The sequence below is a fragment of the Oncorhynchus gorbuscha genome, linkage group LG08, assembly GCF_021184085.1.
Source record: "Oncorhynchus gorbuscha isolate QuinsamMale2020 ecotype Even-year linkage group LG08, OgorEven_v1.0, whole genome shotgun sequence".
Taxonomy (NCBI): Eukaryota; Metazoa; Chordata; class Actinopteri; order Salmoniformes; family Salmonidae; genus Oncorhynchus; species Oncorhynchus gorbuscha.
The window spans coordinates 26,783,576-26,798,407 of record NC_060180.1 but is presented as its reverse complement, the minus strand read 5'-3'; the positions used below and the strand labels follow the sequence as shown (position 1 = coordinate 26,798,407).

Below are 14,832 nucleotides of genomic sequence, written 5' to 3'. Positions count from 1 at the left end.
ATAAAATTAAAAGATTAAGATGGGCAAAAGAACACAAACACTGGACAGAGGAACTCTGCCTAGAAGGCCAGCATCCTGGAGTCGCCTCTTCACTGTTGACGTTGAGACTGGTGTTTTGCGGGTACTAGATAATGAAGCTGCCAGTTGAGGACTTGTGAGGCAATAGGCTATGCAATTGCATGAGAGAACAGTGATTGGGCTCTATTAAAGAGGATCCCATCAACGTTAATAGGCTTACTATATTTATTTCTCAACTTTCCTAACATTAAGCACATTGCTTCTCTTTACAACAGGATTATTAGTCTACCTGGCTGGCAGGAAAATGAACCACAGGGAATATTAGCCTATCATCACCAGCTTATTATGATATCATCACCAGCTTGTGTACAGTAAGGCAAGAAATGCATACCCTTTAACGATAAAAAAAATACAAAAAATCATAGTTGCATACCTCATGTAGGCCCATAGACCTATATGTTTTGATAAGGTTTGTATCTGAAATAAAGTTGCCAAATAATTTTAAGAAGTTAAGCACATTAATCCGCTTTACAAAAGGTGTAGGGCCTAAAAAAAGAATTTCCACTGTAAAAATGTACTTTTATAATAAAAGCATTACATGCATAAAATCGCTTTTGAGGTCACTTTGAGAATGGCGTTTTCCCACTAATGGAACATTTGTGCTTATAGCCTTGCTGCGCTTATGTGAAGAATTAGCCTAAAAGTTTATAGCTAAACATTCTGATCTGTTGAGTCAGTCCCATTACTTTAAAAAGTTTTGGGATGCTAGTGGTTGTAATACTTTGGGATCTATCCCATAACTGTCCCAGACTATGTTTGTAATATTTCTTTCTCGCACAGAATAGGTCAACTTTTGTACTATGGGGGATAGTAGATTGACATAGGCTAGTGCTTTTGCTGTTCGTTAGGCCTACTCAACTTGTTGGCCGACGAAAGAATAAACATGTACAGTTGTTCCAATTATCTTTAATATGCGCAAAGTGGATATTCAATTGATATTGAAGGCTATATTACATGGATTTATTAGACTTTTTGTTCCAAAGGTCTGCAGTAGTGGCTTGTAGGCTATGCGTGGAAGCCAGGAGATACTAAGTGTGTATGTTAATTAGCGGTGAATTATCGTGAGACTGGCAGTTATTTGATTGACAATCACCGGCTGATGAAATTTAATGACCGCCACAACCCTATATGCCACCACAGCTGTATGGTACAAACATTATGGGCAAAGGGAGTATAATGCAGATGACTATTTCAGGTCATTGATGACAATGTGCAGTAATCAGTCCAATGCAAAGTCACTTAATCCCTATGTGCCCAATAGCCGGCTGATGAGGGCCACAGCATGGGGGAAGAAAAGGTTAAAGTGGTGGACCTGAACCGTCTGCCAGTCTTTGAAAGACGGGGGTATTTCGGGTGGGCAGGGTCGGCAATGTTCTAGTACTGGAGGTGTGCAAGTCCTTCATGGAGGGAAGGTGACAGCCGATGACCTTCTCCGCAGACCGGACGATGCGCTGCAGTTCGCCCTTGCAACAAGCAGACCCAAACCAGACGGTGATAGCCTCTGTTGAGCCTTCTTGGTCACCACTGATGTTGTCCGCCCACTTGAGGCTGTGAGAGATGATGGTCCGGCAGGAACTTGAATGACTCGGCAGTGCTGACGGCTGAGCCATCAATCTCGAGGGAGAAAGATGGTGGGGGGGAATGTCCTGTAGTCAACCACCATTTCCATGGTTTTGACTGTGTTGAGTTCCAGGTTGTTGCGATTGCACCAGGCGGTCAGCCTCTCCATGGTACTTGGATATTTGTCGTCAGAAATTAGACCGACCAGGTTGGTGTCATCAGCAAACTTGAGTGGTTTGGCGGATGTGTCGTTGGAGGAGCAGTCATTCGTGTAGTCAGAAGAGGAAGGGAGAGAGCATGCAAACCTGTGGCGACCCCGTGTTGAGAGATGTTTTCCCATCTTAACGTGCTGTGTCCTGTTGGTCAGAAGAAGTCAGTGATTCACCGGTAGATGGAGTCAGATACGTTCAGCTGTGTGAGTTCATGTTGTAGCAGGTCCGGAATGATGGTGTTGAAGGATGTAGTGAAGGCCCATGTTGACGCCATCATCCACAGGCCAATTGGCTCTGTCGGCGAACTACATGTGGTCAAGGAGGGCGTCGGTGGTGGTTTTGAGATGGGACAGAACCAGATGTTCAAAGTTTTTCATGATGACAAGGTGGGTGCTAAAGGTCTATAGTCATGTCGGCCGGTCGCCTTTTGTTTCTTCTTGCCAACAGCATTACGTCATTCTAGACATGTGGAGAGCGTGAAAAGTTAACTGTTATATGTAGTGTTGTTTTGGACAAATGGGCCATTGTGCTAGGTTGCATGTGGGAAATAACCGTGTCTTACTGACAACTTAATGTGGTGCAATAGACCCTGTGAATGGCTCATTGTGCATTATTGCTAATGCACATATAGCTAGCTGTAAGTAGAGTACTTCATCATAAGCCTACAGATGACAGAATACAGCTGTGCTCACAAACTTCGCCAAAGCTCACCACAGATCCTGCTAGTTATCTTTGTGGCCAGATTTGAAATTGGCTTACTGAGGTCATATTATCAATACTAGAGGTTCATGCCAACTGGTTGGTTTTCCAGGTGTCATTCAGTTGCTGATTAACACCAGGACTACTTCCAGGCCACTCAGAGATGTGGACACTGCCAACAAGTGGGTGGCCTGCAGAACCAGTTGTGCAAATGAACATACATTTCTCCAATACCAGGAACTGGTATGGTTGCATATTTCCAGACACTCTGAAAAACCTGGGCATTTTGGGGAATAGAAACCGTGACATTTTGGGAAATTTTGGGAATTGTATAACCCTAATCTTTGGTACATGCTGTGAATACTGGAGATCAAGGGGTCCGTATGTGGTTTATTACCAGTCTCTGCATGGGTCTTCTTCTGCTCTAGGTTGGTAGTGATGTCGTGGACATCCACATAGGCCCGAACTAGTCGCCATAAGAAAGGAGTGTTCTGTCCAAACTGTGAAGAAAAGAGGAGTGTCAATAAATTTCACATATTGACTTCCATTTGGAGGCAGGCTTCACCATTTGGAGGCAGGCTTCACCGAGGAACTTCACTGCTCAGACTTGGATTCAAATAGTATTTGTTTAGCTATTTTGGATTCAAATAGTATTTGTTTTGCGATTTTGGAAAAATATAGATTTCTTCTATGCAATATCCCATCTAATTATTGTCAGCATGGAGCAAGTTTTAAGGTATCTTGAGTGGAAAGTTGAACGTTGTGAGAATTCCGTGCAACTTCCAGCATGTGCTTACTTTGAACACTGAGGCTGTAACCCTTTATGTTAGAGACATAACATGTTTTATGAAGGGCTTGATGTTAACCTTTTGACAAGTAGGAGAGATTTTTTTACTTGGTCTGTAACATGGGCCAAATAGATGACTGGGAATTGCATTGTATTGCGCCGTATGATGCAAGAAACCACTTTACAAAAGAAAAGTCATTATTATTATGACCATACAGCGAATCAGAGAAAAATGTAGGCTACCCTCTGCCTATTGGCTTCTTTGCATATTCAAGACTGTCTCAAAATACAACACTGCCCCTTTAAGACATAAAAGCCATTTACCTGACTTGCTTTTCAAAGTCCGCTAGAAATGTAGAAGTTTTGTGCTCTTGTAGGAAGCAGTCACTCCCCCATTTCTGACCAATAATTAGCTACAGCCCACCTGGGCAAATAACTCGCTAACTAGCAAAGAATATTAACAAATGTGCATGTGGCTCTGCACTTTGACCTGAAAAGCGCATCAACTCGCAAACTCGGGTGATGGAAAGACGGCTCGTAGGCTACCGGTTAGTAGAATTCTACTCTGTTGCCTTCAGCAAAGTCACCAACTCAATCTTGCAAAGATTCGTTTTGGTTGATGCATTTAAAAAGGGGGATAATATTATGTTGATTCACAAGTCTCACAGTGAAACGTTGATCTAAGTATAGTGTAAAATAATGGGGCGAACTCTAATAAATTCAGAACTGTTTCAATATTGTGCATTTCTGGCTGCGCGGGCTGGCATTTCTTCTGTGCGGCAGTCTTGGACATTGCTTCTAGGCCTAGGACATCCAAACTAAAGACTAGGACTGTTGGTTGAAGAAGCCCACCTCTGTCCTCTTATCCAGCATGGTGCGGAGGCACTCCCTCTTGTCTTCCTCCGTGCCATTGTGTAGAGTATCCATCCTCTCCAGGAGGGCTGAGAACTCGTCCAGAGGCTCGATCACGGTTACTTCCTCCTGACTCTCATCAGCCTCACTCTTCTCTTCTTCCTCAGAGTCTGTCAGAGCCGTAATGTACCTGAAACACATGGGGAAGCATTCATTACGGTCACAGCCTAAAATCTCAGTTTCCTTGGCATGTTTTCATAGTTAAGTTAAGTGCTAGGAAGATAAACTGAAAGTGTGAAAGTGTGGGTGGTTAAAATGTCAAATCCTTTGTGTGGTTGCTTCAATTCTACTCCTAGCAGAGCACTTGGTCTGAGTGGGAACCAGTGATCCTAAGCAATGACTGGGTTACCATATAAAATGTAGCCTATAGGCTACGCCTTAGTGTGCCAAGACAGTACAAAGTGTACTGGCATCAGGCTACTCATAAATAGTGAAGAGGGGTGGGAGTATCTCCAGAATGGGATCCCTCTGGTAATGTCTCAGAGCGTGAGTCTTAGTTAACAAGTGCCTTTAATTACCCCCTCTCTGCCAGATGCTGTCAATAACAGATGAACATTCCCTGTTGGTTTACACGCAAACAGCAACACGTTTGATTACACAAGTGGGTTACTTAATTGTGTATAAACGCTGCCTAGTTAAGAAGTCTTGACACAGATACCTGAAGGGTTTCCAGTACCGAACACCAGTTTGTCTCTGTCATGGCGTGGCACATAATGTCCCTGCATTAGCCCCGGTTTACCGCTTCCAAAAAAGTCCCCTTTCAATTACTGTAAGTACACACTAACACCCTCAGCAAACACTTGAGTAGGGGAGGTGAAACCGGTGTGTATTAATGACATAGGTAGAAATTCAAAGAAATGGAAGACAAAGTGAAAAGGTTTAAACATGAAAGGCCTCCATTAAGTGCTGGCAACAGCTACATCATCGGTGGTTAAGGAAACGTTTGGGTCTGCGAGCGATGGTTCTGGACTAGGGGGAGGTGTGTTGGAGTGGGCCACTGACCGGCACATCGTGGGCCCACAACAAGTGGTGGAAGCCCCATCTTAGATACCTCCCAACTCACAAAACTTATGTCAGGCCCGAATAGATGATTACTTAGATGCACGACGCAGAAATCGCTCCGCCATTTCCTGGTTGCTACATATTTTAAAATAGTTTGCATAATTTCAGTTTGTGAGAAAACAAGCAAGCATAGTGCAGAGAATCATTGTACCATCTAAACCGCTGTGAACTAGATTTTCCTTAACCAAAAATGTTGTAATTTCAGCTGTTTGAAGCTAGTGTATAAAAAGTAAAAAAATTAACTTAACGGGAAACATAAAGTGCACATAGAACATCTCTACCGCTTCTTAGAATTGCTTTCAATGAGAATGACAGACCGAACTCACATTTCTATGAACAAAAGTTGCATATTGCAGCTTTAAGTCTGTGCCAGAGGAGACTAAAGTACAGTATATGCAGGAAAACAGCAACATTGCTTCTCCGCGGGGCAGGCAGTAAAATCCAATGACGTTGTAACAACATGACTAAGCAATGAGGGAATGCTTCGGTCTCTTACTTAGGCTGCCTATAACAACCTTCTCAAACAACGCCTACCCAAATGCCTCAGAAATGTTAAGAAAATCCAATACCTAAAACTTCAGGGATAGTGTGTCACTTATTGTCTTGAAATAGACGACCGAAAGTCTATGCAACACAAGAATATCATGGCTATAGGCCTATTTTCCCCCATTTTCCAATCTAAATTGGACCACTCAGTAAAAATGGAAACACACCCAGTCATGGAAGTGCTTTATGTAGGGATTATGCTGCTGTCAATCTCTCCTCTGCCATTTGTGTGGCCAAGGAGCCCAGCATGTTAGCTCAGACTCCCTCTGCTTGTTGCTTTAATGCCGCTGTTTGCTCGAGACCACAGCTCTTAATCTGTCCACACACACCGCTCAGCAGAAGAAAGAATACATACTGCGGCCCTCGCCAAGAATCTGGCCCACTCACTCACTCATACAACACACAGTGAAAAGCCCGGCCGATTGATTCACAAGACATTCATTCTAAAATGAATTATCTTGCGTTACCAAAATAGGGTAAGACTTGTTAAATACAACATCTAAAAACACTAACAAAGATGTGGGGGCAACACACGAACAGGGAATGAATGAATTTGACAAGAAAGACAATCCATGATCTTTATCCTAAAAACGCAGATTACAACATTTTAATGAATAGACATAGAACCGTTGTACCACAGGGTACAGTTCACTGGCTATTGGCGTTCCTGGGATCTGGAGCTGTGGCCTTGTTTACAAACCCAGATTCCTAATCTCTGCACCGTGACCTCAGAGTAAGCTCCTGCAGGCTGGTGCTGAACCCTTTTTACAGAGCATTCAGAAAGTATACAGAGCCCTTGACTTTTTCCAAATTGTATTACGTTTCAGCCTTATTCAAAAATGTATTAAAACATGTTTTCCCCCTCATCAATCTACACATAATACCCCACAATGACAAAGCAAAAACAGAAATACCTTATTTAGACCCTTTGCCACGAGACCCGAAATTGAGCTCAGGTGCATCCTGTTTCCATTGATCATCCTTGACATGCATCTACAACTTCATTGGATTCCACCTGTGGTAAATTCAATTGATTGGACATGATTTGGAATGGTACACACCTGTCTATATAAGGTCCCACTGTTGACAGTGCATGTCAGAGCAAAAACCAAGCCAAGAGGTCAAAGAAATTGTCTGTAGTGCTCCAAGACAGGATTGTTTTATGGCACAGATCTGGGGAAGGGTACCAAAACATGTCTGCAACATTTAAGGTCCCCAAGAACACATTAGCCTCCATCATTCTTAAATGGAAGAAGTTTGGAACCACCAAGACTCTTCCTAGAGCTGGCTGCCTTGGAAAACTAAGCAATCGGAGGAGAAGGGCCTTGGCAATAGAGGTGATCAAGAACCCGATGGTCACTCTAACAGAGTTCCAGTAACAGAAGGACAATCATCTCTGCAGCACTCCACCAATCAGGCCTTTATGGTAGGCACATGACAGCCCACTTGGAGTTAGCCAAAAAAAGGCACCTCAGGACTCTCAGGATTCTCAGACCATGATTGAACACTTTGACCTGAATGCCAAGGGTCACATCTGGAGGAAACCTGGCACCATCCCTTCGGTGAAGCATGGTGATGGTAGCATCATGCTGTGGGGATGTTTTTCAGCAGCAGGGACTGGTAGACTAGTCAGGATCGAGGCAAAGATGAACAAAGCAAAGTACAGAGAGATCCTTGATGAAAACCTGCTCCAGGACCTCAAACTGTGGCGAAGGCTCACCTTCCAACAGGACAGCGACCTTAAGACAACAGCCAAGACAACGCAGGAATTTGTATGTCTCTGTATGTCCTTAAGTGTCCCAGCCAAAGCCCGGACTTGAACCCGATCGAACATCTCTGGAGAGACCTGAAAATAGCTGTGCAGCGATGCTCCCCATTCAGCCTAACAGAGCTTGAGGTTCTGCAGAGAAGAATGGGAGAAACTCCCCAAATACAGGTGTGCCAAGATTGTAGCGTCATACCCAGGAAGACTCGAGGCTGTAATCACTGCCAAAGGTGCTTCAACAAAGTACTGAGTAAACGGTCTGAATCCATGTAAATGTGATATTTCCGTTTTTGCTTTGTCATTATGGGGCAGTGTGTGTAGATTGATGAGGGGGAAAACATGTTTTAATACATTTTTGAATAAGGCTGTAACGTAACAAAATGTGGCAAAAGTGAAGGGTCTGAATACTTTACGAATGCACTGTACGGGCCAATACAGGACTTAACATTCTGAATGGACGGCCATTCTCCAAATTGTTGTGCATTATTAAATTTTTTGCACCTGCACACAATGTACTAGTACAGGGTTCGATACAGCGACCAAAACAGTCGTATTTGCGACAGGTTAACTTTGCAGTGCGACACTGATTTTAAGTAGTCACAAGAGTGCCCTTGAACATTTTCCCTGGTCACGTTAGTTTTTAGTTCACAATTTGCTTTTTTTAATCATCATGATTTATTCAAACAGTAAAATGTGCAAACGACCAAAAATAAACCAACTTTATGAAGTGGCAACAACAGTACGGGAATGCCAGACTGTGCTCAACACGGGATGTTTTAGAAACCCTCCGGGTCATCCCGTCAGTGGCCAGCTTGGGCCAGTGAAAATAATATTGTAATAATGTTATTTTAAATCTAGGCTAAATTTTTAAAAATTATTTTTATTTTTAATATGGATTCTCGAATCTGTTCATTCATGCGCGTTGCACATATATAGCCTATAGATCATCTATTGGGCGGAGAGAGCCCGCAGCTCTCAAACAGCTGGTTGTTGCGTGGAGCGAAGACAGTAGGGGTAGGAAAGCAGTAAGAAATATGTTGCAAGTTATTTCTACCAGTAAATGCTATGGTAAGAATGGGTACGCAAACAAGGTATTTAAAAAGTTACGTCTTGGTTGAATATTTGCAATACGCAATTCAGTCATCATGGATAGCCTTGATAATCACACATCTCCTCTAGGCTCTTTGGTCCTTGAAAAGTCATTGTAGCTTATTTCTAAGTTCTCCTGCTCCAATATAATTTTCTGATATTTCATTTCTAATCAGTGTTAATGAGTGTCTGTTTCCTGTCACTTCTGTTGCGGTTGTCTATTACGCTTGTTGTGTAAAACCATGTGCGGATATTATGGGCAAGACAACATTGAATGTTGGCTTCAACTTGTTTTTTCCCCCTATAAATTATTGATACTATTGCTGTGTGCTGTGCGCGTAGGGCCTATATGTCTATCACTTTCTGTAGCCGTTAGCAATGCTAATGATGGAAAGCCAATTAAAAAGGTAACCACAAAAGAGCCAATGCCTACCTGGCACAATGACGATTATTTGCATCAATCCAGTGGACATTTGTTTTGAAAACTCCATTACAAATGCGCTGCAGAAACACAGCTAGACAAACTCAACTGTCTGGCTGGTGCGCACCTGAATTAAAAAGTTAACTACACAACAACAAAAAAATGAAATTTCTCAGATATTCTAACAACTATTCCCCTGATGTGGTTTAAGCATTGCTATGGCCTTGGAACATCCAATTTAGTTGTTTTTATATTTTAAAAAGCATGTTTCTGAAATTAGAAATGTAAAAAAAATAAAAAATAAAGTCCTTCCCCCATTTTTTGTTTTTGTTTTGCTGTGGTATCGTTTTGGTATTAAGTATAATTTTAGAGGATTTCACAGAAAATAACACACAGCACTTTGAAATCTGCAATAAACACATGTTGCACTTTATTTTAAGTATATTGTCTTTGCTGTTACAGTATCCAAATCAATGTAAGAAGACAAGGGCACGCTCCCTTGAAAGACAGCTAGTCATTATTAGCTTGGATCTGTATGGAATGCAGGCAGATTATGGGCTACAGGCCAGGTCATTATCAACTATTTTATTTGAAGAAAATTGGTGTGACCAAAATCATGTGCAGGTGCCACCAACTGAAAAAGTTAGTGTAGAACCCTGTAGTACATTGAGTGATTCTCAACATGTATCTATATGCTTAGGGCAGAGAACCCCAATGCATCGTCTTACATTAATTCGTTCGTATACTGATTGATCCGTTTATACTTCCATTCATTCAGCCCTCTCTTTTGCCTCCCTGGGCTTGTTTACTCAATGAAAAGTGGTGAGAGAGAAGCAGCAACGGGTAGTACTGCGTGATCAGTGCATTCCTGTAACGCCATTCCATGGCCCATGAATCACTGGAGTTGAGACAGAAAAAAAGAAAAAACAGGATGCATTTATGTGTGTTTATATACCATCATTATCCGCCCATCATTTACAGATACAGAACAAACATCACAGGGCCTGTGGTCCTATTTCAACACTGTGTTAAAAAAAACAAATACAATTTAAAAAACACACACACACTAACTTGACTGTGTGCCGTGCCAGTTTGATTCAGGTCTAGTTAGGGGACGAGGAGAAAGTGTAAGGTAACATGTGACAGCTAAAATCTTCAAGGGGCTAACTGGCCATTTTCAGCACTGGCTCCAAAGATTGATATGTACTTTGAATACATAGAACATTCTAGTAATGTTGTCATGCCATCACAGTGGTTGTGGAGCATATTTGCGATGAAGGATGAAATAAATTTGCTCTAACTACTTTGATTGAAACAGTGACAGTACTAAACACCTTTAGGGCCACCAATCAACGATCCTCTGGGTCCAATGTTTTTAACCACACTGTATGTGTAGAGCACACACTAATTAGTGTAATACAGGCCCTAAACTTGATGCAAAAATTGGCCTGTACTTTGATGTAATGCTACATTACCCTTTGCACCAAATGGATGTATTTGTAAATGCCATAATCAAAAGTCTTACCAAGACTGAATATATGACTGGTATCAGGAAACTAGGCATGTCACTACTTCACAGATGAGCCACTTGAACAAACTTTTAACTTATTTAATTTATTATTATTTTTTAAGTGTTGCGCTCCACTTTCTGGAGGACCGACTTTTGAAATCAGTGGATCGAGATGGTGGAATAAGAGTATGATAGCTAAGGAGATGGAGAATATTCTGGCCTTTGATTGCAAATATGCAGAGGAAGTTGAAAAGAGAACAGACAAGAAAGGCTGTAAAAAACACCCGTCTCATTTTCAAACTAAAAGGCAGCCATGGCATCTGTGAAAGAGAGGGAGATGGGTCCATCCATGTATACGGATAAGAGTCTAGCTAGCTACATTTTCAGATATTACACGTTTCAAATGGTCAGAAAGCAGTTTACATTTCAAGTTTAAGCGTACTGTTAGGTAGCTAGCTAACGTTAGCTGGCTGGCTTGCTATCTAACGTTATGTGTATGTACTGTATCTCAGAGCAATTTGCATTGCTAGTTATAGCCTAATGTTAGCAAGCTAGCTAACATTGAACCTGGTTGGTTAGCCACCTGCAGATTCATGCAGGGTAGTAATGTTATGAATGGGGATTAGGGTTAATTATTTAGCTAGCTAACTACAGGTCTAAACAAAACAAAAAAAGACTGCACTATGCAAGTAACCATTTCAATACAACGTTCATGATGCCACTGCGACAACTGTCGATTGACCTCTCCGAGTTCAGCGCACACTTGTCTGAGTGTACCAGAGCGCAGAATAACTGGCACAATTATGAACGCTCAACACCCGTTGAATATGGCCAGTGTCAGTAAACGATGGCAAAAAAAGCATCATTAAATTGTTGCCAGCAATACAGTTACAGTCACCGACGCTCTGGATAACATAAAAACAGCCTAACCAGCACTGCTAGGGTGAGTGAAATGGTCAGTGAGCTTTTCTCATTTTGGGCAGCCTGGCTCATTGCAAACTAATTTGCCAGAATTTTACATAAGTATGACATAACATTGAAGATTGTGCAATGTAACAGGAATATTTATACTTAGGGATGCCACCCGTTGGATAAAATACCGAACAATTCCGTATTTCACTGGAAGAATAAACGCTTTGTTTTCGAAATTATATTTTCTGGAGTCGACCATATTAATGACCAAAGGCTCGTATTTCTGTGTGTTATGTTATAATTAAGTCTATGATTTGATAGAGCAGTCTGACTGAGCGATGGTAGGCAGCAACAGGCTCATAAGCATTCATTCAAACAGCACTTTCATTGCGTTTTGCCAGCTGCTCTTCGCAAGCACAGTGCTGTTTCTGACTTCAAGCCTATCAGCATAATGGCTGGTGTAACAGATGTGAAATGGCTAGCTAGTTAGCGGGGTGCACGCTAATAGCGTTTCAAACGTCACTCGCTCTGAGACTTGGAGTAGTTATTCCCCTTGCTCTGCAAGGGCCGTGGCTTTTGTGGAGCGATGGGTAACGCTGCTTCGTGTGTGGCTGTTGTCGATGTGTTCCTGGTTCGAGCCCAGGTAGGGGCGAGGAGAGGGACGGAAAATATGTTACACTGGCAATACTATAGTGCCTATAAGAACATCCAATAGTCAAAGGTATATGGAATACAAACGGTATAGAGACAAATAGTCCTATAAATACTATATTAACTACAACCTAAAAACCTCTTGCCTTGGAATATTGAAGTCTCATGTTAAAAAGAACCACCAACTTTCATATGTTCTCATGTTCTGAGCAAGGAACTCAAACGTTAGCTTTTTTTACATGGCACATATTACACTTTTACTTCCCCAACACTTTGTTTTTTTAAACCAAATTGAACATGTTTCATTATTTATTTGAGGCTAAATTGATTTTTATTGATGTATTATATTAAGTTAAAATAAGTGTTCATTCAGTATTGTTGTAATTGTCATTATTACAAATAAATAAATCAAATCAGCCGATTAATCGTTATCGGCTTTTTTCTGGTCCTCCAATGATCGGTATCGGCGTTCAGCTACTCTCAACTCCCTTTCAAGTGAAGCCACTTTCCCTGAGATCAGGCCAAGAGGTGCCAAATTATGCCCTCTTGCTGTGGCACAGAACCTGGCCAATACAACAAATGTATGACCGCATTACAGTAACAAGGAAGTTAAATTGTTATGTGCAGGCTACTGTACGTAGGCCATTAATAATGCTGTGCCTTTTCTTTCACTTTTATGTTAATACTAGGCTATACTGAGAATCACAACTAAAGGCTGTCCTCTTTAATGGAGCTCCAGCAGGCTTGTAAATTGATAAGTAATTTGTCCCTTTCAGCCTTTCCATTGCAACTACAGGCAGTTTTCGCATACGTTTGGCAGGCATTCCTTGGGGTTAGAATGTTTGGCCAATAACCAAAAGGTCGTGGGTTCGAATCCCAGAGCCAACAATGTGAAAAATATGCCCCTGTGCCCTTGAGCAAGGCACTTAACCGATTTCGCTCCAGATGATGTTAATAATGGCTGCCCCCGGCTCTGACCCCAACTTTCCACAGGTGTCTCAGGGAGAGTGGGGATATGCAAAAAGCATATTTCTAATTCACATAAGTACACACTTGTACACGTGTAAAATAGGACAAATAAGCACCCACCAAATTATTATTATTCTATTCAATGGAGCAGCAACAGGATTGTTGAATTGATTAGTGATTTGTCACCCTTTAGTCTAAAATAGCCTTAACCTTCGATCACCTTTACAAAAGGCACTTTGTATTAAAAAGACAGACGACAAAGTGAAACAACTAACAAAGGCTTTTCCCCTCTAAGCAATGCCATTGCTTTGCAGGGACCACGTGAGAGTACAATCGAACTATGCCAATTAAAGCAATAGTAGAAACGGGCTCATGACCAGTCCCTGCTATTTTGTGTGTATTTTTGAGCTGATCTTAAAAAATGTTTTACATAAATGTTTCCACCCACCGAAAAGAGCTTCTGGACATCAGAACCTCGATTTGGATGAATATTTCTACTTCAACTGGTCGAGATGGATGGATTACAGGCAACATCTGCACTGTGTTTCTCTTTGTAACAACAACTGGTGCACACAATCTCCAATATTAAGGAAGTCTTGAGGTTCTGCTCGCAGGAGTTAGAATAGCTCATGATAAGCTGTAGATCATAATATTTACCAAGAGTTTCCATCTATATTGAAAACTCTATATAGGGCCAAACGCAAACAAGAAAATGCTCATCCAGATATGATGCTCCTAGTGGCCTGTGACTTAAATGCAGTAAAACTGAACTTAGTCTTACCTAATTTCTACCAGCATGACACCTGTGCAACTATAGATCACCTTTACTCCATACACAGAGATGACGACAAAGCTCTCCCTTGCACTCCATTTAGCAAATATGACCATAACTCTATCCTCCTGATTCCTGCTTACAAGCAAAAACTCAAACAAGAAGTACCAGTGACACACAATATGGAACTGGTCCGATGAAACGAATGCTAAGCTACAGGACTTTCTCTAGCACAGACTGCAATATGGTGACTCGTTTAAGGGAACTATGTATGTCACAGGAGAGGCATTTGAACATGAACTTTTTTATTCAGAAATGCCTTCTGGGGCCTCCCGGGTGGCGGAGCTAGTTGTGCCACCAGAGACTCTGGGTTCGCAGCCAGCCGCGACCGGGAGGTCCGTGGGGTGACATACAATTGGCAAAGCATTGTCCAGATTAGGGAGGGTTTGGCCGGTAGGGATGTCCTTGTCTCATCGCGCACTTGCGACTCCTGTGGCGGGCCGGGCGCAGTGCACGCTAACCAGGTCGCTAAGTGCACGGTGTTTCCTCCGACACATTGGTGCGGCTGGCTTCCGGGTTGAATGCGCGCTGTGTTATGAAGCAATGCGGCTTGGTTGGGTTGTGTTTCAGAGGACGCTTGGCTTTCGACCTTAGTCTCTCCCGAGCACGTACGGGAGTTGTAGCGATGAGACATGATAGTAACTACTAACAATTGGATACTACGAAATTGGGGAGAAAAGGGGGTAAAAACTAAGGGCAACCATAGCATCAAACTAAGGGCAACCATAGCATCCGTGACAGAGAGAAAGAAGCATCCATCCATGTGTACGGGTAAGAAAGTCTAGCTAGCTACATTTTGAGATATTATAAGTCTCTAATTTAGTCAG

General features: G+C 42.1%; 1 protein-coding gene across 1 annotated transcript in view; it reads right to left on the bottom strand.

The window, feature by feature from the left end:
- The window catches only part of LOC124041417 (regulator of microtubule dynamics protein 2-like), a 77,959-nt gene that overhangs the window by 46,243 nt on the left and 16,884 nt on the right, over positions 1-14,832 (bottom strand). The window contains exons 3-4 of the mRNA XM_046358967.1: positions 4,189-4,378; positions 2,947-3,049 (exon numbers count right to left, since the gene is read on the bottom strand). Of these exons, the coding sequence (XP_046214923.1) occupies positions 2,947-3,049; positions 4,189-4,378 (293 nt within the window). The remainder of the gene's footprint in view (positions 1-2,946; positions 3,050-4,188; positions 4,379-14,832) is intronic.